This window comes from Pundamilia nyererei, unplaced genomic scaffold (genome assembly GCF_000239375.1).
Source record: "Pundamilia nyererei isolate P.nyererei 1_Seehausen unplaced genomic scaffold, PunNye1.0 scaffold00009, whole genome shotgun sequence".
NCBI lineage: Eukaryota > Metazoa > Chordata > Actinopteri > Cichliformes > Cichlidae > Pundamilia > Pundamilia nyererei.
In genome coordinates, this window is record NW_005187410.1 from 4,058,479 (window position 1) to 4,085,520 (window position 27,042).

General features: G+C 39.7%; 3 protein-coding genes across 3 annotated transcripts; 2 read left to right on the top strand and 1 right to left on the bottom strand.

Annotated features, from left to right (window-relative positions):
• Positions 1–99: 99 nt before the first annotated feature.
• zgc:172182 (coiled-coil domain-containing protein 89) lies at positions 100–4,015 on the top strand. The gene is made up of 8 exons (XM_005723444.1): positions 100–304; positions 1,413–1,885; positions 2,032–2,162; positions 2,228–2,364; positions 2,464–2,540; positions 3,162–3,261; positions 3,346–3,439; positions 3,949–4,015. The coding sequence occupies exons 1-7, from the start codon at positions 245–247 to the stop codon at positions 3,430–3,432; spliced, it is 1,065 nt and encodes a 354-aa protein (XP_005723501.1). The 5' UTR covers positions 100–244; the 3' UTR covers positions 3,433–3,439; positions 3,949–4,015.
• On the bottom strand, positions 3,569–6,711 carry LOC102201082 (ATP synthase subunit beta, mitochondrial-like). The gene is made up of 10 exons (XM_005723443.2): positions 6,530–6,711; positions 5,841–6,014; positions 5,585–5,759; positions 5,280–5,401; positions 5,000–5,184; positions 4,710–4,868; positions 4,499–4,621; positions 4,203–4,415; positions 3,909–4,110; positions 3,569–3,809 (listed from the first exon to the last, which is right to left on the bottom strand). Exons 1-10 carry the CDS (start codon positions 6,633–6,635, stop codon positions 3,712–3,714), a joined length of 1,557 nt encoding a protein of 518 aa, XP_005723500.1. The 5' UTR covers positions 6,636–6,711; the 3' UTR covers positions 3,569–3,711.
• Positions 6,712–9,726: 3,015 nt separating this feature from the next.
• On the top strand, positions 9,727–26,374 carry col28a2a (collagen, type XXVIII, alpha 2a). Its single transcript, XM_005723445.1, has 36 exons — positions 9,727–9,888; positions 10,065–10,202; positions 10,460–11,034; positions 11,674–11,694; positions 11,845–11,904; positions 14,546–14,599; positions 15,272–15,316; positions 15,400–15,426; positions 15,508–15,552; positions 15,682–15,726; positions 16,637–16,690; positions 17,521–17,589; positions 17,675–17,743; positions 17,885–17,953; positions 19,310–19,378; positions 20,169–20,237; positions 20,367–20,435; positions 20,761–20,829; positions 20,941–21,012; positions 21,099–21,167; positions 21,250–21,321; positions 21,515–21,583; positions 21,699–21,767; positions 21,847–21,915; positions 22,031–22,099; positions 22,234–22,302; positions 22,466–22,534; positions 22,737–22,805; positions 22,894–22,974; positions 23,083–23,118; positions 23,205–23,241; positions 24,289–24,846; positions 24,932–25,221; positions 25,317–25,560; positions 25,756–25,932; positions 26,027–26,374. The coding sequence occupies exons 2-36, from the start codon at positions 10,073–10,075 to the stop codon at positions 26,032–26,034; spliced, it is 3,666 nt and encodes a 1,221-aa protein (XP_005723502.1). The 5' UTR covers positions 9,727–9,888; positions 10,065–10,072; the 3' UTR covers positions 26,035–26,374.
• The last annotated feature ends 668 nt before the right edge of the window (positions 26,375–27,042 follow it).

Genomic DNA, 27,042 nt, shown 5'->3' on the forward strand with positions numbered 1-27,042 from the left:
TTTTTTTTTTTAAAAAGAAAACCTACTGTTAACCAAGTTGGCGGCCGATAATAAGCTCAACATCGCCCTCATGCGGCCGAATAGTGGGACTCGATAAATCAGAAGAAAGGGCGGTTCAAAGATGGTTGCCATTAGCGACGGTGCAACCGAAACTACCGAGACTTTTAAAAGATATTTTCAACGAAAAGTGGAAGTTAGGTACGGAAAAAAATGTGACTGAAAATCTGTATTATATGAACTCGACATGGCAGTTTCACAGAGCAATGCAGAGGAAAACATGAAGATGGAGGGCAGCGAGGTGAAGGTGTGTTTAAAAAAGCAAAACAAAAAAGTTAGTTCAAACTAATACTAAGTTTACTTTCTCGACAATTCTTAACTTTAAGTACTGCTGTATTACTTAAATGCTTTAAATGAGGAATAAATTTAAGCTAAGTGAGCTAAGTGTGTGAATAAACTGGAAACATGCTAAAAAAGAATAATAAGAGATGGGTAACATAAAAAGTATAAGCTAGCGATCTTTTAAGATGCGCAGAGTATCTAAAACCGTTAATTACCTAAAAGTGTTTAGTCGCAGAAGTACATTTAGCCCAATAGTGTACTTAAAGAAAATTATGAGCAATTGCTCTACAACAATAGCACTGTACTTAGTACATTTAACCGCTATAGTTAATAGTCAGACCTGGGGTGTCAAACGTAAGGCCAGAATCAGCCCGGCGAAGGCTCCAATATTGTTAGGTGTCTTTTACAACTTTGCCTTATTATAAATATCTCATCCCATGGCCATTCACGTAACACCAAAGTAATTATCTTATAGACTGAAATTTTATACATTTACTTCTTACAATTGAAGCCCAAAGAGTCATGCTGACAGATTATCTTTCAATTACTACGCATGTAGTAGAAAAACTGAGACATACTGTTGAAATTTCTCTTCTTTGTCTTGTATTAAGATATCTCATTGATTAAATGTGTAGTAAATTTCTTTTTACATTGACTAAAACTGGAGTTTCACTGGCTGAGATCAAAGTGGGCTGTTTGTGGCCAACGATGTAAAATGACTTTGACATCCCTGAGTTAAATACACTCACCAGCTGACTTGTCCCCATTTAAAATGGTCAAGACAATCTGCTTCAGTGTTTTAATATGCTCTGCATTCAGAGATGCTTTTCCACAAGTCATCTGGTTATTTGAACTACTTAAATTGCTGAATCATGAATTGAACTACTTAAAATACTTAAATTGCTTTTCGTCCCCATTTTGATGCTGAGTTTTAACTAAGGAGAAGGTTGAATTAACCATGTCTACATGCCTAAACACACAGGCTCAGGATGGACAGCTGCCTGCCTTGTCAGATTGGTGTGAGAGAAGTTATTGCCATGTTTTAACATTAGGTTTCTTCCCTTTGTTCACAGCATATGGACTGCATTCAGAAGTCACCTGGGAAACTTCAAAGTCTTCCCACGGAGGATCTAACAGAGGAAAAGATGTTGAGGTCCAGAGTAGATGAGCAGTCAAGTTTGATCTGCATTCTGAAAAACAGAGCCGACGAGGTGTTTCTCCGATATCAAGCCCTGCAGAAAATCAATGCAGAGCATGAGGACCAAGTGGCACGCTGTCAGAAAGAACTGGAAGAGGAAAGGAACAAATCAAAGATACTGGAGAAAAGATTTATGGATTTAGCTGCCAACAATCAAGCAATTATTGCTTTCATGGAGGAGTATAAAAATCATAACAGCCAGTTAAAACTCGAAAACGAAAAGCTGCAGTCAGAGAATGAATCGCTTTTCTCACAGAGGTTACACGACAGCCAAGTGTTAGTGCAAAAACTGGAGGAAGAAGTTAAACGGCAGATAGAGAAATATGCACACAAGAGAAAGGAATATCGGTAATTAACTCTAATTAACTCTAATGCTTGAATCTATTGAGATTCAATCTCAGACTTTTGAAAAACAAGAATTATTGAACAGTAATAAAAATCATTAAATATGTAGTTGTTAATTTCTTTTGAATTGTTTTACACTAAAACTTAAGGGAGAAATTAGCTGGATGCCAGATGGAACTCCTGGGACAAGAAAATCTGCATATAGCCAGGGAAACATCACTAATCAATGAGCTACAGGATGCACACCAGCAGCACAAAGAGGCTGTGGACAACTGCAAAGGTGCGTAGAAAACTATAGGTCTATCTCTACAGTTTACAAAATAATGTCTTTCTTTCTGCAAACAGAACTGAAGCTGCAGCTACAAGAGGCTGAAGAACAGCGAGCTTTGAATGAAATCAAAATGAGAGAAAGGATAACAAGTCTCATGAAGGAGAAGGACAAGTTTTTGTGTCTTTCTATGGAAAGAGGCAAAGTGATACAGGTCAATAAAAAAACAGCATTGTTCTAACTAATAAACACACACAAATGCTCATGAATGAATGAATGGCTTTATTAACATACAAACTGCTCTTAAATGCAGGAGAAACAGGAGGAAATCCAGAATCTGGAGACAAAATGCAAAGAAGAGAAGAAAGTGCAACTGGAGGCATTGGAGAGGTACTAACAGTGCTTACGTTACATTGCTCTAAGACTTTAAAGTTTAACTGACTTTCTTATTTTCTCCTCTACTCCTGTCCTCGTGTCTTAGCCCTTCCCACTAGAGAAGTATCACAGTTTTGCCTCAAGCCATCACTTTAAAGTGTCAAATGAGAATGTTTAACATCTGCACTATAAATTTTGTTATGCTACTTACAGCACTGCAGGACTAAGACTGTATGATCTCCAGTGTTGCAGTCCTCATGCTATTCTTTTATATTGATCGATTCTTTTAATTTACAACATGACAAGGTATATCTAAGTTTCTTAATCACAGTGACAGTGAAGGCCAGAAAGTTTGATCATCTTAAATAAATGAAAAAAGTTATAAATACAGACAATTAGTTTAGGGACTCCTTCCTCTGTGATTTGTCTATTCCAGTTGTGTGCTTCACCTTTTATACACTGAAGGTAAAAATGCACCCTTCATTTTTACTTCTGTAAGCGAGCCTCTCTCTTCTTAACACACTTTAGGAATTGCGACATCCTTCAACATGGCATACTAAGATTTATTTCCAGGATCACGCACAGAAAGACTGAAGCACAAATGAGAGCGATCTTACGTTTGTTCTCGACTTTCAGATTTGCACGTGAAGTAGAAGCTGTTAACAAAGATGCAAGAGTGAAGTCCCTCCAGTCTGCTCTCGATCAATCTGTGAGAAAGTTCGAGAAGCTAAAAGAGGTGCATTGAAATAGGCAGTCGGCAAAATTTCATGGTCGCCCAAACTGAGGCTGAGAACATGTTCCAAATGTTTCATTTTCACAGGATTTCGACGCTTTCAAGGAACACAGTGACAGCCTCCTCACACAGGAAAGGGAGCTGAATAGGAAGCTGCGCCACATAATTGGCTAAACATCTGGTATGTTTTCTAATCAGTATGATGGTTTTTATTTATTGTGAACAAGTATGCATGTTTGTGGACAATTTCGAGGGAAGGGTGGGGAAAAAAAAAAGAAAGAAAGAAAAGAAGCCATGGATACAACACAAATTTACTTTTTTTTTTTCTTTAATCTTCCAGAGAAATGGAACCACAACAAACATACTTAGCATGACACGTTAGAAGTTCCTCAAATAGAAATTACACTGTACAAATGTTCATCTCAAAACTTTCCGGCCTCAGAAAGATATCGTTTACGCATGTTCCTCGGCCAGTTTCTCAGCCTTTTGGACTACTTCTTCAATGGGGCCCACCATGTAGAAAGCCTGTTCTGGCAAGGCATCATATTCACCTTGAAGAGAAAAAAAAACCCAACAATAACCATTACTATAAAAAGCACACCAAGTTGATGCCATTTAAAAAATGTCTTTATATCAGTGGTGCACTTTACCTCCTAGAATGCTCTTAAAGCCTTTGATTGTTTCCTTCAGAGGGACCAGCTTGCCCAAATGACCGGTAAAGACTTCAGCTACCTGGAAGGGCTGAGACAGGAAACGCTGGATCTTGCGTGCACGTGCTACAGTTAACTTGTCCTCCTCAGACAATTCATCCATACCAAGGATAGCAATGATGTCCTGTAATGACTTATAGTCCTACAAAAAAAAGAAAGAAAGAAACAGTCATTAGTTTTTGCCTTTTGTATTGATTGTTTGTCATTAATAAATTGTTATGGCATACAGCTTACCTGAAGAATTTTCTGCACACCACGGGCAACATCGTAGTGTTCAGAACCAACAATATTGGGGTCCATGATGCGGGAAGTTGAATCTAGGGGATCCACAGCAGGATAGATACCAAGCTCGGCGATAGCGCGGGACAGCACGGTTGTCGCATCCAAGTGAGCAAAAGTGGTAGCTGGAGCGGGGTCAGTCAAGTCATCAGCAGGCACATAAATAGCCTGCAATACAAATCAGTTTAAATAAACCAGAAAACAAGAGCATGCTGACATGTAATTAGGATTAGCATCCTGGGAATTCTTACTTGTACTGAGGTGATGGAGCCTTTCTTAGTGGTGGTGATTCTCTCCTGCATTGTACCCATATCAGTGGCCAGTGTTGGCTGGTAACCCACGGCAGAAGGGATACGACCCAAAAGAGCGGACACCTAAAGGATAATGGTATAAATATTAAAGTGAGATGACATAACTATTAGGTCTAACAAAAAGTATTTTTTTATTTATTCCATTTCAAACCTCTGATCCAGCCTGGGTAAACCTAAAGATGTTGTCAATAAAGAGGAGCACGTCCTGTCCCTCCTGATCGCGGAAGTATTCTGCAACAGTCAAACCGGTCAGGGCAACTCTCGCACGAGCACCTGGAGGCTCGTTCATCTGACCGTACACCAGTGCCACCTGAGAAACACGATGCAAGAGTCCCAGGAAACTTAACTGAAATCCAACAGCAGAGCTAAAAACCAAACTTTTACTGCTACAATACAATGACTACGTATGTTTTAACAGCTAACTTGTTAAAAGGCTCTGACCTTTGAGGTCGTGTCCTTCAGGTTAATGACACCAGACTCAATCATCTCATGGTACAAGTCATTTCCTTCGCGGGTTCTCTCGCCCACTCCAGCAAACACAGAGTAACCACCGTGAGCCTTCGCCACATTGTTTATCAGCTCCATAATCAACACAGTCTTGCCAACACCAGCACCGCCAAACAGACCTTTAAGGAATGAAGCATACACAATAATAAATTAACAAGGAATTCTTGTGTGAAAAAATAAATGTGGATTTTAAAAAAAAACAAAATCAACAAACCGATCTTTCCACCCTTGGCGTAGGGTGCCAGCAGATCTACCACTTTGATGCCAGTCACCAGGATCTCCTGCTCCACACTCATGTCAGTGAACTCAGGGGCTTCAGCATGAATAGGAGCAGTCCTGCCAAGTAATGTTTGTTATTGTAAACATGCTTACAATTGAATAAGACAGGTGCCATGTGTGCTTTATCATCTGTCAAACCCATTAATAGTAAAGACACATTTTAACTCTTATTTGAGTAAAACAGACAAAAGCTGAGATATTCACAGAGGATGGGGAAGTTTAAATCCTTTCAATACTCACTGCTTTGTACTAATTGGACCCCTCTCATCAATGGGTTCTCCGATGACATTCATAATCCTGCCCAAGGTCTCGGGGCCCACGGGAATCCGAATGGGAGCTCCAGTGTCGAGAACCTTCTGACCACGGACCAGACCCTCAGTACCGTCCATGGCGATGGTTCTGACTGTGTTTTCACCTTGAATGAATGCACAAAGAAAGACATTAAGGACAAATATTCACTCTGGAGCGTTGAGCTGGCTCATTTCAGCACACTCACCGAGATGCTGTGCCACCTCCAGCACCAGCCGGCTCTCGCGGCCTGCCACCTCCAGGGCATTGAGAATGGGAGGCAGGCCCTCATCAAACTGGACATCCACCACAGCACCAATCACAGCTACTATCCGGCCATTGGCCAGCGAAGCCTGAGCAGCTGGGGCAGCATAACCCCTGCCTGAAAGGACAGTGAAATGAATGGCAGCACATGACAGCAACAGTTCATGCTTCCCAGAGAGACCGTGCATACTAAATTAACCTATGCAAGTGAACTGAAGTACATCTAGAGGGCAGGCAGATTAACTGCCTGCCTATAAAATACTGCCACATTTTTAGGTTTTCTTAAATGCACTTCCGTATTCTGTTGTAACTGAAGCACACAGACTAACTAAAACTTTGGAACAGCGAGAGCACAGGGTCTGTGGCAAAACAATGACCCGCTTACGAAGGTCATTCATGGAAGACAGCGAAGTAAAACATATGAGGAGTAAAGACAAATACCTGAAGCAAAAACATGCCTAAATAACTGGTTCGCTCATATTTTAGATCCTTTGTTTGGCTAAAATACCCACTGATCTTCAATGAATGGAGCCTTAATGGTACAGGCCTGTTCCGCCGGGTTCGCATCTACTGGCTGTAGTAACAAGCGACACATAATGCTGACAGTCGGCCACAGTTTTAAACTTTACTTACTGGAATAGAGAGCCGCATTTCTCCCGGGGATTGTCTTCAGAGAGCTGAAGCCAGGCTTCAGAGCCTGCAGAGCCCCGCTGCAGCACCGTCCCAAGGCACCCAACATGTTAAGATGGCTGAAGGTGACGGCGCACTCTGCTTATGGCAGATCTCTAACCGCTGAACCGGGCCCTTCTGAGCATGTGCGGTATGAGTTGATTTTATGCCTTCATACACCGCTAGAGGGCAGAGCCGACATTGCCAATAACATACAGTCGCGATACAGGTAAAGGGAATTAGTCCTTCACAGGCCAACTACTCCCTGTATATAGATTTACTCCAACTGAAAGGTTTGGACTGGATTTTTAACTGGGAGTTTAATTAAAGGGGGAGTTATTGGTCAGCAGATTTTAAAAAAAAATGTATTTATGTATTTATTAATTGGGGTCAACTGTAAATAAAAAAGGCTCAGGAATGCTGATTATGGCTGCAAGTTAGTTTGCCAGCTTAATATTAGGAGTTTAGTTTTATTCACTCACAAAAATGATTCTTCACCCTCTCAAGCATTAATTATAATAATATTGAAGCAATAATTTTGAATGAAGTGCAACTGAAACATATCAAATCAAAGGTTTATTTATTCAAACAATTCATCAAGGAAAAGGTTAGTTGTATAAACTATCCATTAAATTTAACTTGTGTAATAAAATTACATGTTAATAAATTAGATAAATTCAGCATTTTGTGAAAATTCATGATGAGATGAGTACGAAGGAACACCTCAAATCTTATCTGTTGGGGGACTGCTGTTGCTCACTTGGTTAAGTGGATAACCTGAATGCTGAAAAGCTGCAGCAGCTTGGGATCATGGTGATTTCCTCCATGTCATTCTTTCTCACCCTGCCTTTATGTCTGGCTTTAATGTCTCTCTTTGCCTATCAAATGAAGGCGAAGATGGCCCCTACAACTCTTCAGGTCAGATTGTGCTTGCATACATAGGTTGGGATAGTGTATTTTGAAAGAGAGACTGTAGTAGTAATGCATATAACTAATTTTACAGCTTATAAAAACACACTGTGTGATGCAGAAATGCTTTATGAAGCCAACAGCCGAGACTGAACATATGACAGTGCTGCGAAATGTGGAACTTGTTTCTGCCAATGAAAATAAGTTGGAGTTTTTATGCCATCTATAAGTTCAAAAGTTTGGAATTATTTGAAATTAAATTTTAAATTTATTAGCCCTGCGACAGACTGGTGACCTCTCCAGGGTGTACCCTGTCTCTCGCCACAAGACAGCTGGGATAGGCTCCAGCCCCCCTTCGACCCTGAAAAAAAATAAGTGGCAGAGAATGGATAGATGGATGGAATTTAGATTTACTCAAGAAAATTCAGACCTCTGGGAAAATCTTGACTCGTGGATGGCAAAAAAAAAATTTGGTTCTGGTTAAAAAAAAAGTTTTGTTTCGGACCTTTCCATTTGGACTTTGGGTGCTCTTCCTGTGCACATCTGGTCAACAAGTTTAGGTTAACTGATGATTTTACATTGGTGGTACATGTGAATATGAAAGTGAATAGTTGTCTTTCTCAGTGAGCCCTATAACAGACAGGCAAACATATCCAGGGTGCACCCTTCCTTTCTCGCCAGGCCATTTGGTGACATTCATTGGATAAGCAGTTGCAGATCAGAAATATCGACCGAATTCTTTGTAATCCATTTTGACCACACCTGAACTTTACAGTCATACACCCTACATACGAAGTATACTGATAGGCTGTCATTTGTCATAATCCAAAGATGCAGTGTGTGTGTTTTTTTCCAAACCATCATTCAGTGTTGCATTCCTTTGTGTCAGAAAGTCTCCTCTAATTACTCCTAGCCTGCAGGTCTGTAATACAGAGCCTCTTCACTTTAAGCACAGCAGGCAGAATGCTCTGTGAATCCTCAAGAACCGTCCTCATCTCTAAACCACACCAGGAGCACAATGAAAGGTCACCTCTGCTTCTGCAATATCATAAGGTCATATTTCATGGTCTGGAAGGTGAAATACCACCTGCAGTTTCCTTTTATTTATTTTCTGAAAATTGAAGTGCCTGTCACTCACTTGGAGGTTTTAAGCTTTATTTGAAGCTTCTGAATAGCATAGCATAGCATCTTTATTTATAACGCACTTTACATCCAACAATGTTGACCAAAGTGCTACAAATATAAAACGGAGAGGAAACAGTTTAAATTACATATAAAATATCTTAAAATTAAAAATAATATAATTAATAAGAAACATATTAAGAGACATCAACAAGTCCTGCTGTGCTAAAAGCCAAGGTAAATAAATATGTTTTAAGACGTGATTTAAAAAGAGATAAGGAAGGTGCCTGTCTAACATGTAAAGGCAACTCATTCCACAATTTTGGTGCTGCCACAGCAAACGCCCGATCCCCTCTGAGCTTACGATTAGCCGACCTGAGGGACCGGGAAGGTATGTATGGATGAAGAAGCTCAGAGAGGTACAGAGGGGCAGCATTGGACAAACATTTAAAAACAAATAAAAGCAGAGTTAAGCAGAATCTTTCTATCTTTCTTTGTGGAGAATACTTGGATCAAAATTCTATTTGATTGCCACCTTTTTGCACCTCTTCACTGGTTTTCATTGCTTGGCATTTAAGCGAACATAAATCTTGGACCTTTTAACCCATTTTTCCACAGGCAGCACTGTTATGGTCATTCCAAAGCCCCAGTGAGACCGAAGGTGACGAGGAATTTGTCTTTAGAGCCTTTCAATTTTGAACCTCCCACACCCTTATGGAATTTAATTACAAAAACATCACTAAAACCATTCCAATTTTACGAGCTCACAGCAAATACAAAGAATTAAGCATCTAACATAACGCTATTTAACTATAGTGAGTTTAATGACATTAATGATTATAGAAGAATCTAAATGCAGCTAATTAAACTCTGTAACTATAATGATTTCAATCCATTACTTAACATGATGAATATAATTCTGTGTTATTCTGTAGTTCAATTTGTAGTCATTAAAATACCAAGTTCACCAAACATGCACTACATTGCTTCACTCTTTCAAACATATCTCAGCGATCTCTTTGCCTCAGGCAAGCGCAGGAGTGTTGGCCTTGCTCCATTGGATCTGGTCTGTCGGTGCCTCCTTATAAAGGAGGAGTGAATGTCTGAGGGTCTCTTAGTCTCTTCTCCCAGCAGAACTGACGCTACTGCTGCTTCACAATCAATGAAGTGCAACCCACGGTGCTAGTTGTCCTCTGCTGGTCCTCTGCCCACCCTGCTGCCTTTTTTAATTCTGCATTTTTCACGACTCCGAAAACAGGACTGACTGCAGCAATTGCACAGGAAGCTGGCTTGTAAGTCAATGTGAAGAAAGTCTCTTAATACTTTTAAAGATCTACTACCTTTCTAAATGTCACATTTAAGAGTTTGATTTCTCCAAAAAACAACCTGCTACACTCTGATTTGATGTGAAGACCTCTTTTGTACAGTGTAATTTTGACTTTAATTTGTCGTTGCTGTATTCTCTAAGGGGCAAGGATGTTTCTTACACCACTGCTGCTGGCCACAGCACTTTCCAGCATATGGGCCCAAGACTTTTACCAAGCGAGGAAAACCATCAAGAATTCTGGAGCCAAACCTCTTGCTGCAAATATCTACAATGATCAAGGTAAGAAATAAATGAATAAAGAAGACAGTTTTTAAAGTGATGCATTAATATTTCTTCATTCTCAAAACTTAAGCAGTATATTTCAACAAAATAAGAAACACAAATTCATAACCCCAACTGATTTTGCAAAACTTTTTACATCTTCTCAATATAAATTTTTGGATTTCTTACAAAAATTGCAGCATTTTCTCATCAAATTGATTGAGATGCACTGCAGTCAATCAGTTAATCAGATAACTTGTTCTGTGTGGTCACAGCCATCCTTGATGAAGACTGTAGCCTGGAACTTGCCTTCCTGTTGGACAGCTCTGAGAGTGCAAAAGACAATCATGAGGATGAAAAGCAGTTTGCCATGAACATGGTGGACAGACTCCGAGGTGTCCGGCTGCAGACTGGACGCAGCTTGAGTTTGAGAGTTGCTCTGCTGCAGTACAGCAGCCACGTTATCACAGAGCAGACCTTCAGAGATTGGAGAGGAGCAGAGAATTTCAAGACCCAAATAGCCCCAATAGTCTACATTGGGCATGGCACCTACACCACGTACGCCATCACCAACATGACCAAGATTTACCTGGAAGAATCCAGCCCCCACAGCATCAAAGTAGCAGTGCTGCTTACAGATGGTGTTTCCCACCCAAGGAACCCTGACATTTTCTCTGCTGTTGCTGAAGCCAAAAACCAGGGCATCAAGTTCTTCACTTTGGGCATCACCCGAGCAGCCAATGAGCCGGCCAATGTTGCTAATCTCCGCCTCCTTGCCAGCTCCCCTGCTTCTGTCTTTCTCCGTAATTTACAGGATAATAACATAGTCGAAAAAATCTCCACTGAAATTGTGAGTATTTAGCATTAAAGCTCATCTCTCAGTAGACAAAACAAAAAAGAAAAGTGATGTATTTGCTTTGAATGGGAGTTGGTACATTGATATGCAAGCTTCATGTAATCTTATAGAGATGAAGTGATGACAGTGCTGTGGAAAAAACAAATGAAAGATGTTCATGTCCGTTATGGATTTATGCCTTTCTCCCGAACCTTTAAAAAGACACACAAAGGAAAAGCCCCCAGGATCTTCTTTTCCGTCTGGTAATCTCTAATTGTATTACTGTTGATATTAAACTGCCTTAACAATTAAAATTAATAATTGGGTTAAGGCGGTTAGATTTCCTGTGGAATAATACATGATGTGCATATATCCATTTCCATTGCATCTGACCACTTTATTTATTACACACACTCATTCACTCATTGTAACTAATCATTTTAAAGGACTTTAAAAGTTAATAGATAATGCAAAGTTAAAATTTGTATAGCAAAATCTCATTATTTCCTAAATTTTTATCAAAACCAATGCATGTAGACACGTAAGTTATGCTGAATCAAGACAACACATCTTGGCAATAACAGAAGAAACCTAATAAGTGTCTGAAGTATGTTTGTACAACTGACAACAAGTCCATTTCTATTTTCTTTGCAGATTGGCTTAGCTGATGAAGATGTAAGTACAAGTTACAAATATTAACTCACACGAACTGTAGATATTTGATATTCAATAAAATGTCATTAAGTAGCTAAATTATTTAATTTAATTGACTGTTAAAAAATGGCTTTTATCACAGTTTAATAATCGTATCTCTGCTCTTTGAAGTGCCCAGTGGCTCAGAGATGTGCTTGTGACAAAGGAGAGAGAGGACCCAGTGGGCCTGCAGTAAGTATGAAAATACACCATAAGCAATGAGTTTTCTTTGAAGTGTCGCACTCATCGGTGAGAAGGATTTCAGAAACATTTTATACGAACCTGATATTTTAGTTATGATTGCTGTGTCGTTGTTGTTCAGACGGGATAATTGCTTGCTTTTTAAATGCAGCTTAGAGGCATTTGCACAAACAAAGAGGATGGGTGGTTCAATCCCACCATCTTAAAGAAGATTAATGAAAAAGGACCAGAGACTTTCATCTTCTATTTGAAGAGAAATATATTTACTAGGGGTGCAACGATACACAAAATTCACGGTTCGGTTCGGTTCGATACTTTGGTGTCACGGTTCGATATTTTTTCGATACAAAAAAATGTTCATGCCTTTTTAATTTGTCATTTATTAAAATTATAAATATATATTTTAACTCAAAATTACAGTTTTTAAATTTAACCCTGACCCTAACCCTTGTGCGCGTTTTTTATTTTGACAGCGAATGCGCACCTGCGGACCACTTATGTGAACCCCTGGTTATATAGCTCATCATATTGCAGCCACAGAAATTATTTTGTCCATGAAACCATAAAGCTGCACTTTCTTTTTGCCTTATAGTCTGATTTGTCATAACTTTTCCGTTTTGTGGTAAGCTTTTCTTTGGCTGTCACTTCTTCACCCTGACCTGTCTTATTTGGCTCAGCAGAACTAAAATATATATCCTGCTGCTTTTACACACGGACTCACATAACGCTCAGCGATCAACCTCTCACATGTTTAAGCTTGCTGCAGGAGATTTCACTTGTCATGTTTGCATAGTAAGCTAACGATTAATAAGACGATGTCAGAGGAATTGGTGCGCAAATTATCATCACTCACCAATCAGTACTGTTGCTCTCTATACACAGTTCGCGCGATTGCAAAGTGAAAGCAAAAAAACAAGCGCAAATTCAAACGCGATTTCAATATGTCACATATTGACAGTGGCTCACCGATGCCTATGACATAATTACCCAGCTACATTTCCGAAAGAATGCAAAAGCATTGACATATATTTTTTCTTCCTACAATAGGCCGACGGGCAGGGCAGAGGTAGCCCGACTGGAAAAATCGCTAGCCCCGGGACGTCGGGCTAGCGATTTTGCGAGCCCTGTATCTGATTGAGGAATCATTCATCTTTGGAAAAGAGAGTTTATTACAAAGAAATGGCTCTTTCCAAAATAAAAGCTATACTATACGCTTCTTCTGGGCTATATTCTCAGCAGCATATTAAACATATCAGGTCCCCATAAGGAGAATCATGTGCTAACGGCTGTCTAAATGACTCGGGTAAAGTTTGTAGCATGCATGCTTGTTGCTTTTGTCTGCTTCCACTTGTCTTTGCACTAGGATGATGTCGGCGTAAATGTGCAGTCATATTCGTTGTGTTCCCACTAGTGCTTTCAGGTTAATCTCGTTGAAATGACCTTAACACCACAACACGGCAAATCTCCGTTAACGAGCAACCCCGAACCCCCCCGGCATGGGGCTAGACGGCCAACACGTTAACGAGCTAACTGCGCTAACACACTAGTTCCCACCCATGTAATTGAGCATTGCCTGGCACATCCAACAAACTGTTTTACTTTAGTCCATGAAGCTCTTACCTTCAGGGTCATACATCACATGAACCAAAATAATTCCAAACGCCACAACTGAATGAGGGTGGGGGAGGTTCAATTTGCCATGTTGCAAGGAGAGCTTAACTTCTGTCTCGCTAGCTTACCCTGCGCTCAGTGGATCTGCGCTCGACAGTGCAGTCTAGGCGGAGTAGTCGAGCGCAGATTAACTGAGCTCTCAACACAGACAGCATCGTCAGAAGGAAAGTTGATAAAATAAATTACAAATTTTGTATTGTTCGATACATATGCATACCGAACCGAAAGCACTGTATCGAACGGTTCAATATCGATACAAATATCGTTGCACCCCTAATATTTACTTACCCTCATCTAGTTATTATACTAATGTGACATCGGATGTGACCCATGGAAGACAGAAGCATCACATTTAGAGCTTCCTGTAAAACTGATTCTTTGGCCATAGTAAATCTCACTAATCTTGCCATGGTCAATGGGACGAGGATAGAAGAATACTTACACAAGATGATCTGAGCTGTTCTACACACATACTCACATATTTTACTCATAACAACTTTAGTTTAAGCCCTTCTCCTGCTCAGATAACGTGGTCAAGTTATCGGCAGACAGTCATATTACTGACTGACAACTACTGTGAGACCAGGTGCTTTCACCACAGAGAGATTCTTCACATTCTTACACTCAGACTAAGAGGTTCTCATAATTGCTCTTATTGGTAAAATTACCACAAACTAGGGATTTCTGATGAATAATAACTGACACACACTATCCAGGTGCAGCTCAAAACAATGACCTATGGCCATGTGGACAAGATGTTTCATGTTTCATATTTTCAGCGATCATACAGATCTGTCAGAAAGGTCCCTGACCTTTTTCCACACGGTTACTCGGCAACAACTTGGTTGAGGTTAAAGGTCATAGTGTTATCTGCTGAAGTCATTTTGTGCACAGCAACAAGAATGCAAAATTTACAAAACAAATTATCAAATCTCTATCTTGATTTTGTTGCATTTTCCAGGGAAAGAAAGGTCGCCCTGGTGATGATGGAGCCCCGGGGCCTAAAGGGCAAAAGGTGTGTGCCCTTTGATGGATATGTGGACTGCTCTGAATGTTAAGCTCTTAGCTTGCAGAAATTTTCATGAGTTACTTAATACTTCCGTCTTTTGCAAAAAGACGTTAGGCTTCCCTGAACTTACAAAACTCGTGCTTTTAATTCACTTCTTCGCTTGTGTCCAGTGGAGTACCACAAGGTTCAATATTAGGTCCGATTTTATTTTCCTCATATTCATATTACCTTGTATTTAAAAACATGTGTATCACTATTGTGCTGTTGCTCTTCCTTACCTCTAATATACTGGTGACAGCAGGTAAGAAATTATAAGGGTATAAAGTTCATAAGGGTAACTTTAGTGCCTATGATGATAAACATGCATTTTGTATAATAGCAGACATTTTTTCCATAACTATAAATGCTTGCAGAGCTTTCAACCCATGTTGAATGTTTAAGAACTACATTTACATCTTTCCAACATTGCTTTATATGCTAGTATTGATTTACGTTGTAACTATGAAATGTCTGTGTTGTCTTTCTTAATCTTAACTTTTATTTACTGGCTTCCATTAAGTATAGTGACTATGAGGTCTTTCTAAATTATTTCAGAATTATTATCTGAATTGCTTTAACACACTAATAATGTACAAGTATCCATTTTTGTTTCTAAACCTGTTTCTAATCCCACCTAAGGGTGAAGCAGGATTAAGTGGAGTACCCGGGCGAGAGGGTCCAGAGGTAAATGACACTATTTGTGATCAGCATCTTCATTGTTTCTCAAGCTTGTTCACACATGGCGTCTCAATCATTTTTATTTGCAGGGAAAACCAGGTTACAGAGGAGATAAGGTATGAAATTTAGATTAGTAACAGTGGTGGGATGTTTTGGAGCGAATTGAAGCCTGAACTGTTCTTGTAATTTCTGCGCAGGGTGAGAGGGGTGAATGTGGCACTCCAGGAATCAAAGGAGACAGGGTAAGACATTGCTCTTGGTATTAAACATTCTAACATTAACTAACATTTTCAATTTAATGGATTTTACTAATTGTGTATATGGTAATTGGGTTTATGGTCTGTTTCCTATGGTTGTTTAATGTGTTTCAGGGTCCTGAGGGGACAATAGGAGAAAGAGGACCCCGAGGCCTGCAGGTTAGTATGAACTCATGTGTCTTAACATAAATTTAATAAGCAACTTAATAAGCAGACAAAACAGAGCAGCAAAGTGTTATACCTCAGAATCAGTGGGTACTGTCTTCATCACTGTTTTTCATCAGTTTTTAGTTGCAACTCATATTTTCTCCTGTCTTTGTCATCTTGTTCAGTAGTAGCCTTTATGCCTTAGTGTCACCTGTTTGTTTTCTTCCCCTAATTTTATCATGAAGCATCATTTTTTTGTGTTGTTTTGTTTGTACTTGCTGCTTTTGTTTCCCTGTGATCATCTGGCATCACAGGTTTGTGGTGTGGTTGATTTTTCACACCCGAGCTTTGTTTCACTTGTGTCTTGTTTTGTAAATGATGCTTTGTGTGTTTTAAAAAGGATAGACCATTAGGAATTATTGAAGATGATTTATTGAAATATAGCATTTAGTTGAGCTATTTGGCAATTAGTTAATGATAACCCATCGTAACAGAATGCCTGCAGTGATAGGAATAAAGACAGGATCTCCTGGAGTCTAGACACTGGTGCCGGCGAAGATGAAGATGGAGATTTGGATAGAGCTGTGAGTGACCAGGTTCAGCAGAGATAGGGACAGGGAAGCAGGCAGATGAGTGATTACAGATTTTCCTTATTAAACTTACACATAAGCTTCATTTGAAATCCTGTCAGTTTCTTTTTTCTGGTGCTTAACCATTTCATGTCCTGCATTCTTTTGGATTATTACCTTTGAATTTGTTTTGTTATGCACTTTAGCAATTAGCATTTAGTAACGCTGTTTTTTGCTCCATTTACTAAACAGTTCAAATGTTTGTGTCAACATTTGAACTGATTTGAACTGCACACCCACAATATTGTGATATTTCAAGTGATGATCAGTCACCGTATACTGTTCTTATCCAGGGTTTACCAGGACCGCATGGAGACAGGGGACCTGAGGGCCCCCAGGGAAAGCAGGTCTGCCACTTTCTGACAACTTTTACTTATCCTACCATGCACATCTGCTGTGACCTTTGCATTTCCTTTTATGTTGAGTATAAACAAGAGGTTAGAGTTTTTCTACCTCGGTAATAACTCTATAACACAGAAGCCGGTTGTCTTCTAATAGACCCCTGCGTGAAGACTTGGCAATGAGCCAATGTCTTCCCCATCATTACTTCCATTCAGGAGCTCAGGGAAAAAAAACATAATGAAAAAGTCTCACTCTAGGCTCTCCCAATGGCCCATATCCTGTGTCTAAATACAGATTATGGGGTGCCCACACCATCTTCAGCTTTTCCAACAAGGCTTGCACTTAATAACACACATGGAAAGTCTCACCATGTGAGGACCTGTATGCATTTGGAAAGATTACAAGGAGTCTTGGTGGTCCCTATGCAATTTGTGCAAGCACACAAGCAAGTCGAGTAGCTGTAAGACAAGTCTTTGTATTAATTCCTTGTATCAGGTTAAAACTGTAGACAGAGACTTTATTAAACAGTCTAAGTGATTACATGATTTTGAGCTTATTCTTCTTATCTTTAGATAACAGCTACCATTACCCCAACTTTGAGATTCACCTTTGATGTAGTAATGACCTTTGGGCCTTCTTAACCTTATACACAGGAAAAAATAAAACATTTCAGTCCTTTTTCCATCTTTTTCATACAATGAAACCAAGCTACTAAAGGTTTAAATTAAGTGGTAACAAACGATGAGAGATATAAACATTGTCGTTCAGTAAGTCTGTATGCTAATGCTTGCAAGTCCAACATACAGTTGTTTAAATAATATGTTTGTGAATACAGGGTGAACGGGGCCCATCCGGCCCTCCAGGAATTCAAGGGGAGACTGGTATTGGGCTTCCTGGACCAAAAGCAAGTCATGTTATGAACTTTCCTCTGAATATTGATCGTCGTGATTGTGTTTGGGTGACTAATTTGCACTAATATTTCTCTTCAGGGTGACATGGGATTCCAGGGCAGACCAGGTCCTCATGGTCCTCCAGGAGTGGGTGAACCCGGCCTTCCTGTAAGTTCAGAAGCATCAGAGTCTGTGCTATAGTTTTATAGCTGTGAAGTCAGTGTTGGTGTTAGTGGGAGATCTGCTCTCTGAAGAAAGTCTGTATTTTGACTTACAGCTAGCTATATTGTACGCTGATTATCTTTACAGGGGGCGCAAGGACCACAAGGTGTTCAAGGGGAAAAAGGACCCCAAGGTGAAGGGTTTCCTGGGCCAAAGGTATTTCTTTAAATCTATCATTAGAGAATAAAAAATTTGGGGTTGTGTTTAAAAGGCAGGCGAGTGAAAGACAAATGATATTTTTGAAAAAATATTAAACATTATTAGTGTATCCTCCACCAAGGCAAATGTCCTACATTGCATTTAAGATAAGATATAATTTATTAATCGCAGATTTTGGAGGAAAAACAAACCTGAACCAAAGCCCATTTTAATAGGTTCTTTCTTCAGCCATGCTCCACTTCTCCCCAATTTTTGATAAATGTGACACTGGTAGTTTTGCATAATCTTGCAAATAGAGGAGGAAAACACTATTTTGAAACCATAAGAAATATGGCAAAATATTGATCTGAACTAATCTGAGAGTGCTTCACCTCTATATCACGACACTGAAAACACACCTCTGATCTCACACTACTAGACAAAATGAGTGCTGCAGATAATCTGCCTTCATTATAATGACCTTTAAACTAACTACTTTCATCATTACCAACTTCAAAATCTATTACAGTAAATATTCCATGAATCATTTGCTGTATCTGAAGGTTACAAAGACATAAATTGTGATTAAATAAGCTCCTCAGCGAGCATTACTAAAAGAAACAAAGAGTGTATGATTCAGTCTCAGGTAACTAGTTGATACACATCTGTCAAAATCAGCCTCTGTTCCAGCTCACTGACTCACAATACAGGCGTTCACTCAAGCGTGTATACACACTCTGTTGTTAAGCCTAAAAACTATGTTTTCCCCATGCTGCCACATGCTGCATTTTAAAACACACAGCAGACGTCTCATTCAAATAGAGATAGCTGGGATTCAACCAAGGGCTTAGCAAGACATGTTAATACTAATGACAGCAGGTCTTACTGTGTAGCAGCAAAGAAAACAACCTAACCACAGCGAAGTAAAAACAGTATGATAACCGAGTAAGAGTAAAAACCTAAAATAATGTTAGCAACACTCTCTTTATAAAGTTGTTGAAGTTTCTGTGTAAAGAATTCTAAAAGCAGTTTTATTTGTTGAGGGAATTAACACTGAAATGTCCTCAAGCATTTTTAATCGCTTTCAGACTTTCTGGTGATTATACTTTTTACTATACCATCCTATTGAGAAAAAACCTCCTCTCCATTCAGATTTTTTAAATGAACAAACACTAGTTTAGATAAAAGTATTGTACACTCAAAAATTGTCAAAAAGACAAACAAACAAAAACATGTCATTCCTGGGTAATGGGATCATTGTGAATCACTCAGCAACAGGAGCAAACATGCCCTCCTGCCATGCTTTACTGAAACAGTGGGATTTGGCTGTGACCCAATCTTGACTAATGGAATTAACCTGACTTTGGTCTACAGGGGGATCGAGGGCTGCCAGGGCCCAGGGGACCACGGGGACAGCAGGGTGTAGGCATCAAAGGAGAAAAGGTGGGTTGTAAATGAAGTTAATTAAGAAAATTCAGTACAACAACAAAGACTGTTCACAACAAAGACTCTAATGAAATCCACAAGGGGAAACTCTAGAAGTCCTTTAGGCTACAATTATAAAAATGTTGTGACTGAGTGAGGCAAAATACAGGAGTGCGTTAGATTAAACATCTGGTTACTGTGGGAATGTTAACGGTAGTGCATACAGCAGGGCTGCACTATATACTATACAGTTAGGTAGCTACTGTATAACACAATCTTTCATTGGCTGCTTGTGAGTTAAACATTTATTAACCTGAAAAAAGGTTGATAAACACAACAAATGTGAAAATACAGTATATGAAGATAAAATGAGTCTGGGAACTTACTGTACATAACCATATTCTGTATGTGTGTACAGGATATGATGAAGTGTAATCTATAAAATAAAAATGAGTTTTTGTTTGCATTGCTGTTGATCTTTACGGTCTTTCTCACGATATGAGTTTCCTACACACTATAATACTAATTCTAGCATTTTCAGAAACAAACTAAAACCCACCGGGAGGCTGAGACTGGGCCTGCATACTTTTGTGCAACAATAGTGATTCCCTGAAATCAAAATCAACTTTAAATCTTTATTAATGAAAGGGAAACCAAAAGGACACAAATTTAATGCAAAGTGCACAAAAAAATCTCAGGGATCACAAAAGAGGAAAGGGATCCATTCACCCTCTCTTCTACAGCTAACACTGGGTGAACACATGGATGTTAACAGTAAGTATTTATGATTATGATGGTTTATTCCCAGGGAGAACTGGGCCAACCAGGATTGCCAGGGCCAACTGGACCAATAGCAGTGGGCATACAGGGAGAAAAGGTCAGGGCGACATCTTTATCTAAATGCTATTTGATTGCCTTTATTTGTTCTGACACATATGCTGAGAAATTGCAATGCAGTAGCACCACACATTAAAATAACCCTAGAATCATTATTATTATTGTACAGGGAAATGAAGGACCAAGAGGCCCTCCAGGAGTCAGAGGTCTTCCAGGAGAAGGTCTACCTGGGCCCAAGGTTTGTTAAAAAACCCTTAAGATGCATATTCAGATTATTCAGGTTTACTTGTTTACTTTAGTCACGCAGACAAGATAAGAACTTGATTCCCGGTCAGTCTAGAACTAACTTTACCCTGTCCTGTTATATCAGGACAAAATAATTTAGCTGCTTGCCATAGTTATCAAACAGAGACAGCAGAAAATTAAAACTACTACAAATGAATAAAATAAAAGGTTAAATATTTCAAATTTAGAATTATTATTAAATCTGAAATATTAAGTTTTCAGATTTAAGTTTAATTAAACGTGGTAGGATATGACTAGAATATGACTTCTCTTCAAAGGGAGACCAAGGTTTACCAGGAGAGCATGGAGCTCCAGGAGAGACAGGTGTTGGTGAACCTGGGCCAAAGGTAAGATAAGACATTTCCTGAACAAAGTGTGTCAGGCTAATCCTGGTCTAGCAGCATAAAACAGTACTGAATACAGCAAAAGCTGGATGTGAAAACATTCTGCTGTTACAGGGAGAACCTGGAGCGGCAGGAGTGAGTGGCCTGCCTGGTCTGCCAGGAGAAGATGGAGCTCCAGGGCAGAAGGTAAAGCAGTATCTGACTGATCATTTTAACAATGGTTATGAAAAAAAGTCTTATTATTTATTGAATAAACCCATTCGTTCTTTTAGGGTGAGCCTGGTTTGCCTGGTTTAAGAGGTTCTGAGGGGCCACAAGGAGTTGGCACTCAAGGCGAGAAGGTATGTTTATAATTCAGTAGTCTTGTGTATCCCACAGTTTTCTTAATGCTACTCACAAAATATATTTGGTATTCACTCCCAGGGTGACCAGGGTGTTAGGGGCATCCGTGGGTTACATGGACCTCCTGGGGTCTCAGGACCATCTGGACCAAAAGTAAGAATTTCACAGAACATGATGATAATATCTTACTGTGGTACAAAGCGTCCGTGATAGTGTATACACATTAACCCAAACTTTGAACGAAGCCAAAAAAATGAGTCTTCTACCAGTTGTTGGCAGCACACTTGTTGTTAAAATAAAGACAAGTGTGAATAGGATCTTAAGTTCCTCAACAACTTCCTTCCAGGGCGAACGCGGGATACCAGGCCAGCAGGGCATGCCAGGGCAGCAGGGACGGTCCATAGCAGGTGCAAAGGTAAATAAATTTTCTCTTTACACTGATCTTGGTAAGCATCCACCAGTGTAGTCTGATGCAACATAATGCATCAAAAGACTGTTGCTGTAGTCAGACTTAACTGTCTCGCGTTCAGGGTGATATTGGTCCCGCTGGCCCACCTGGTCCTATTGGAGAAACAGGCCATGGACTACCTGGTCCAAAGGTAAATGCAGTCCTAATTTATTAGACGCACTGATCAAAACACAAAGGTTTGGGCCTCATTGTTGAATTTGTTGTACCAGGGTGATCGCGGCTATCCAGGTTTACCAGGTCCTGCTGGCCCAAAAGGCCAAGGCATCCCTGGCCCTATGGTTAGTATCAACTGCCAAGACATGACAAATGTCTAAATGTTTTTCCTGCAACTCTGTAATTAGTTAATGTTGTGCAAGGTTGCTAAAACTGGAATAATCTCTGTACTTTATCCAGGGTGCTCCAGGCCAGCCAGGACTACCAGGTGAGCCCGGCCCAGAAGGAGTGGGATTTCCTGGACCTAAGGTTTGTACCTACATGCTACGTGATTCTGGGATAATCTAGTTAGTCTGTTATTATAGTTTTTGCATCGCTGTTTTTTGGGAGGTGGGTTTGATATGTATAAGGATGCCTGTTTTATACTATGATGTCTTTTTCAGGGAGACATTGGGTTTAGAGGATTGCCAGGTTTGCCTGGTCCGCCAGGAGAAGGCTTACAGGGACCACTAGTAAGAGCGATTACAGTTTGATCTAATTGTTTTTAATTCTACATGCTAATTCTAATGTTGACAAATTATAATATTGAAAGTTGTATTTTGAACATATTTAATGTATGTGCTGCTTTGTGTAGAATATGGATTCACTAATATACTTGAAATTCTATGTGTTAAGGGCAATGTTGGAAGGCCAGGTCCTCCAGGCCCAACTGGACCTCAAGGAGAAGGTATTCAAGGTCCAAAGGTAAGTTTTTTATATGTTTTGTATATTCATTCATTCATTTTTGTATATGAAAGAGTGAAGCGGCATTTTATTGGTGCTGACATGTTTCACAAGTGAACTGCCTGGCAAACCGGCCGCAGGATAAACACAAAAATAATTTATGACCTTTCTTGAGTTTGGATCTCTTCTGTATGATTCAGTGAATAACACAGTCTAATTTCAGGGTGAGCCAGGATCGCAAGGCATGACTGGGCCTAGAGGGCCTCAGGGAGATGGGCCTCCTGGAGAAAAAGTGATGAATTTACATGCTGCTTTCAAATATTTTATTGATGTCGGATTACTTGGTCTCTGACTGATAATTTATTCTTCTGTTATGATAGGGTGATCGTGGACTACAGGGTGAGAGGGGGATAAAGGGTACAAAAGGAGACATGGGAGATCCTGGAGTCCCTGGTGAAATGGTAAAATAGACCAAAATAACAATGAGTAAATAAATTACTCATATATGTGCTTTTAACAGCACAAAACTGAAACGTGAATGTTGTTTTTCATCCTTTTTCAAATTACAGGGAAGGCCTGGAGAAAAGGGAGAACCAAGCCTCACTGTAAGTTCAGTAATTCAACATTTTTTTGGGGCCATTCAAAAAAGTAAAAACATTTTCCACTGACATATGTTTTCCATATTTTTCAGAGAGAAGAAATTATTAAGCTGATCAAAGAAATCTGTGGTAAGATTGAGCCTTGTCTATTTTAATAATGATTAATAAACAATTGTGTAGAAACAGACAATGTGGCAAAGTAAAATCTGCAATTAAATCTTTTAAATCTGTGTGCAGAGGAGCTTTGAATTCATTACTGTCATGCTGGTATTTTATTAGTTTGCCAAAGCAGCAGCCAAAAAATATATGATTATGCCATTTGTTTGTCTGTATTTTTGAATGTCTGCATTCTAAACCATAGTCTTTAAATGCCTTTACAATGCAACACGGAGCACTGACATTGGCACTGATGGAGGATGTGCTCAGTATGTGCCCCTCTAGTTTAAACTTAGTCAAACATCTATGCATAAAATGTTTTGATGACAGGTTAAAGTACTGAGGTGTTAATTAATACTATTCTGTTTAGTAAGCAAAGTGCATGTAAAGACTGCAGTGCTTAACAAATGCATTAGATCATCTGTATACAGTATACATGCACTAGTGAGATAAAACAGAAAATGCTAGAATTGCACTCGCAAAACCTGGAGTGAACACTTCTTAAACAGGGTTTTAGTAAATTAAAAACTATAATTAGCCATGGTATCTTCAGAATAAATTGGAATAAAAATATTCCACTGACACTTCAAATCCACGAGAACTTGTATTAGCTGAGGCAAGAACTAGCTAGTGGCCTAGTCGACACCTACTTGTCATAAAGTTGCCTGACCCTAGCTTGTTTATCATTTTAATAGCTAAAAGAGGAAAATTAGCTTTAAAGACCAAAATCTGTTTGTACCAGACTGTCAACATGCATATTTTTGTTGTAAAGTTGGTTATTTTGAAATTTGAGTCTGTAGGGACTGACTCAGTTATGGAGCCAGCCTCAAGTGGCCACTGGATGAACTGCAGGTGCCATCATAGCAACCAGCTGCAGAAGCAACACTCCTAGGTTTAAGAGGGTTTATTGTTATTGCAGATTGTGCCAGTATGAGTAGCCGCTGATGGTCTGCCTTTGCCCATAAACTGCACATGTGCAATAAAGCAGTCATGTACTAACTGCACTTTATACCTTTTCAGGATGTGGCATCAAGTGCAAGGAAAGGCCAATGGAACTTGTCTTCGTCATTGACAGCTCAGAGAGTGTTGGGCCTGAGAACTTTGAGATCATCAAAGATTTCGTCACAAGGTTAGTGGATCGGACCACAGTTGGCCGCAACGCCACCAGAATTGGCCTGGTCCTCTACAGTCTGGATGTTCATTTAGAATTCAACTTGGCTCGCTACATCAGCAAGCAGGACATCAAGCAGACGATCAGAAAAATGCTTTACATGGGAGAGGGCACTTACACTGGCACTGCAATTAGAAAGGCGACTCAGGAGGCTTTCTTCAGCGCCCGCCCCGGTGTCAGAAAAGTAGCCATCGTCATCACTGATGGTCAAACTGACAAACGAGAGCCTGTCAAGCTTGATGTAGCTGTGCGGGAGGCTCACGCTGCAAACATTGAGATGTACGCCCTGGGAATTGTCAATTCCTCTGATCCAACCCAGGCTGAGTTCTTACAGGAACTCAATCTTATAGCCTCAGACCCAGACAGTGAACACGTGTACCTCATTGATGACTTCAACACGCTAACAGGTGAAAGTCAAAGCCAGATACTTTAAATATCATGAGGAGATTTAAAATGCCTAATAATCCCACTTTTTCTTTCATTTTTCCACAGCACTGGAGTCCAAACTTGTCAGCCAGTTCTGTGAAGATGAAAATGGTGCCTTTATTTACAATCACATTACCAATGGACACCGGAATGGTAACAATGGGCTTAGTGTTAGTGGAAATAATGGAGCAACTACTAATAACTATAATAGCTATGGCAACAATGGTTACATTTTTGGAAACAATGGATATGGGAACAGTTATGAAGAAGAAATCCAAAACCATAGACACACCAACAGCCGTGGCCGTGGAGACACTTTCACACTGCCCATCAGTGCCGATCCTCTTCCTGTTCAGGTCTCGTCTTCACTGTTTTAATTACATAATACTTTGTTACTTACAGTAAATGTATTTATTGCAATATTGAAACACTGTGCTGCTGTTTCACACAGGTAACAGAGGATGATGATGGTGAAGATTTAGATTTAAGGGCTCACGTGCGGGGTGACAAGCATCTGTCTAGAGTCAACAAAACAACATTTATATCACCTGGTAGAGAAAGTTCTGTGTCCAAAACAACTGTTGTATCATCTTCATCATCATCTGTATCTGGAATATCTTCATCAACAATGACTTCAAGTTCCTCCTCAAACTCAAATCAGTTACAGCCTGTGGTGATTCCAGTTCAGCCTGGAGGTGAGTACCACACTCCTGTACTGGATATGTCACAGAAAGAAATGTCTTGTTGCAAGAACTAATTTTGACTATACACTTTAAGAAACCTTGAATCTATCAGCGTTAGCTCTGTCGGGAAAGGGCTAAGTCTATTCTTCTAGCACATAAATGTTTTTTTTAGTAAACATGTGTCTCACATACCATTCCCTCGTCTAGATCCCCGCTGTGACCTCAGCTTGGACCAAGGCACCTGCCGAGACTATATCATACGCTGGTATTATGACAAGCAGGCCAATGCTTGTGCACAGTTCTGGTACGGAGGCTGTGGTGGAAATGGCAACCGTTACGAAACAGAAGATGAATGCAAGAAGACTTGCGTTCTGCTCAGAAGAGGTAAAATCTGTAGATTTTAAACAGTAAATGTGCATTTTTGTTTATTAGTGTTTGTTCTGTGAGTATCATTTTGTCACTTCATTGTCCATTTCAGGTGGATAAAAGGAGGAAACACCATCACTAGGAGTCCAGCTCTACAACCTTCAGCTTTCCTCATTTTAATGAGATGCCTTGTGACTCTTGTGTCACAGTTGGCCTTAGACACAAAAATATTTTTAATAAATAGAAAGACAGCTGACATGTTCCTGGTTTAACAGAAACAAAATCAGATTGACTTTTATTTTATTAAAAAGCCTTTCTTACCTCGGCGATATTGTATTGTCCTTCCTAGGCTTAAACTTCTATGGATTATTCTTATACCTCACCCAGACATGCAGTTTATATATGCTGAATATATTTAGAGTAAAACAGCATTAGTGAAATGTTTTATATGATGCTGATATATGTGTTTTGAGTACTTTTGTGTTTTCCTGTTTGTTTTTCCTGATTCTATTGCAATGTGTCCACATGGGTAAAACTGGCAGCTGTAATAAAGTAACAAAGGTGTTTTACTACATGTGTCCTGCTTCCAGAGGTCTGCTGCAGATCAGATCTTCTTCTTGATGCATTCTCAATCATCCAGGAAAGTAAATCTACAAAAGTTGATTCTGTTCATCTGGACGTAGCGTTTTGTGGGAGAAACGTTTCGTCACTCATCCAAGTGACTTCTTCAGTCTCAGCTGACTGCAGGTTTCCCCAATCTTATAAACAGTACATTTGCATAATGACTGAAACCAGCCCACTGAAGGAACAATGGGCTGGGAGGTCAGTTCTTTAATCTTAATTATGCAAATCCTCATGACATTCTCATGAATTTTCTAAACACCGGGTCTCTGTGGCTTTTAAACCCCAAAACACGCTGCGCCAAAAATTGGTCCACCCCAAGGATCGGGTCCCCCAACACAAACAGAGTAATATAGCGTACGCTGTTAAGTGCCAGGAGGATTGCCAGGATTTATACATCGGGGAAACCAAACAACCTCTGGCGAACACAGAAGAACTACCTCGTCAGGCCAGGATTCTGCAGTCTATTTACACCTACAGGCCAGTGGACACTCTTTCAATGATGAG

Coding starts and splice junctions, on each gene's coding strand:
- zgc:172182 (XM_005723444.1), top strand. CDS start 245: ATGGCAGTTTCACAGAGCAATGCAGAGGAAAACATGAAGATGGAGGGC. Junction 305..1,412: donor TGGAGGGCAGCGAGGTGAAG/GTGTGTTTAAAA, acceptor CTTTGTTCACAG/CATATGGACTGCATTCAGAA. Junction 3,262..3,345: donor AGTTCGAGAAGCTAAAAGAG/GTGCATTGAAAT, acceptor TCATTTTCACAG/GATTTCGACGCTTTCAAGGA.
- LOC102201082 (XM_005723443.2), bottom strand. CDS start 6,635: ATGTTGGGTGCCTTGGGACGGTGCTGCAGCGGGGCTCTGCAGGCTCTG. Junction 4,869..4,999: donor TGAAGGACACGACCTCAAAG/GTCAGAGCCTTT, acceptor CGTGTTTCTCAG/GTGGCACTGGTGTACGGTCA. Junction 4,622..4,709: donor TTACCCAGGCTGGATCAGAG/GTTTGAAATGGA, acceptor ATTATCCTTTAG/GTGTCCGCTCTTTTGGGTCG.
- col28a2a (XM_005723445.1), top strand. CDS start 10,073: ATGTTTCTTACACCACTGCTGCTGGCCACAGCACTTTCCAGCATATGG. Junction 11,035..11,673: donor AAAAAATCTCCACTGAAATT/GTGAGTATTTAG, acceptor TTTTCTTTGCAG/ATTGGCTTAGCTGATGAAGA. Junction 21,322..21,514: donor CAGGACCATCTGGACCAAAA/GTAAGAATTTCA, acceptor ACTTCCTTCCAG/GGCGAACGCGGGATACCAGG.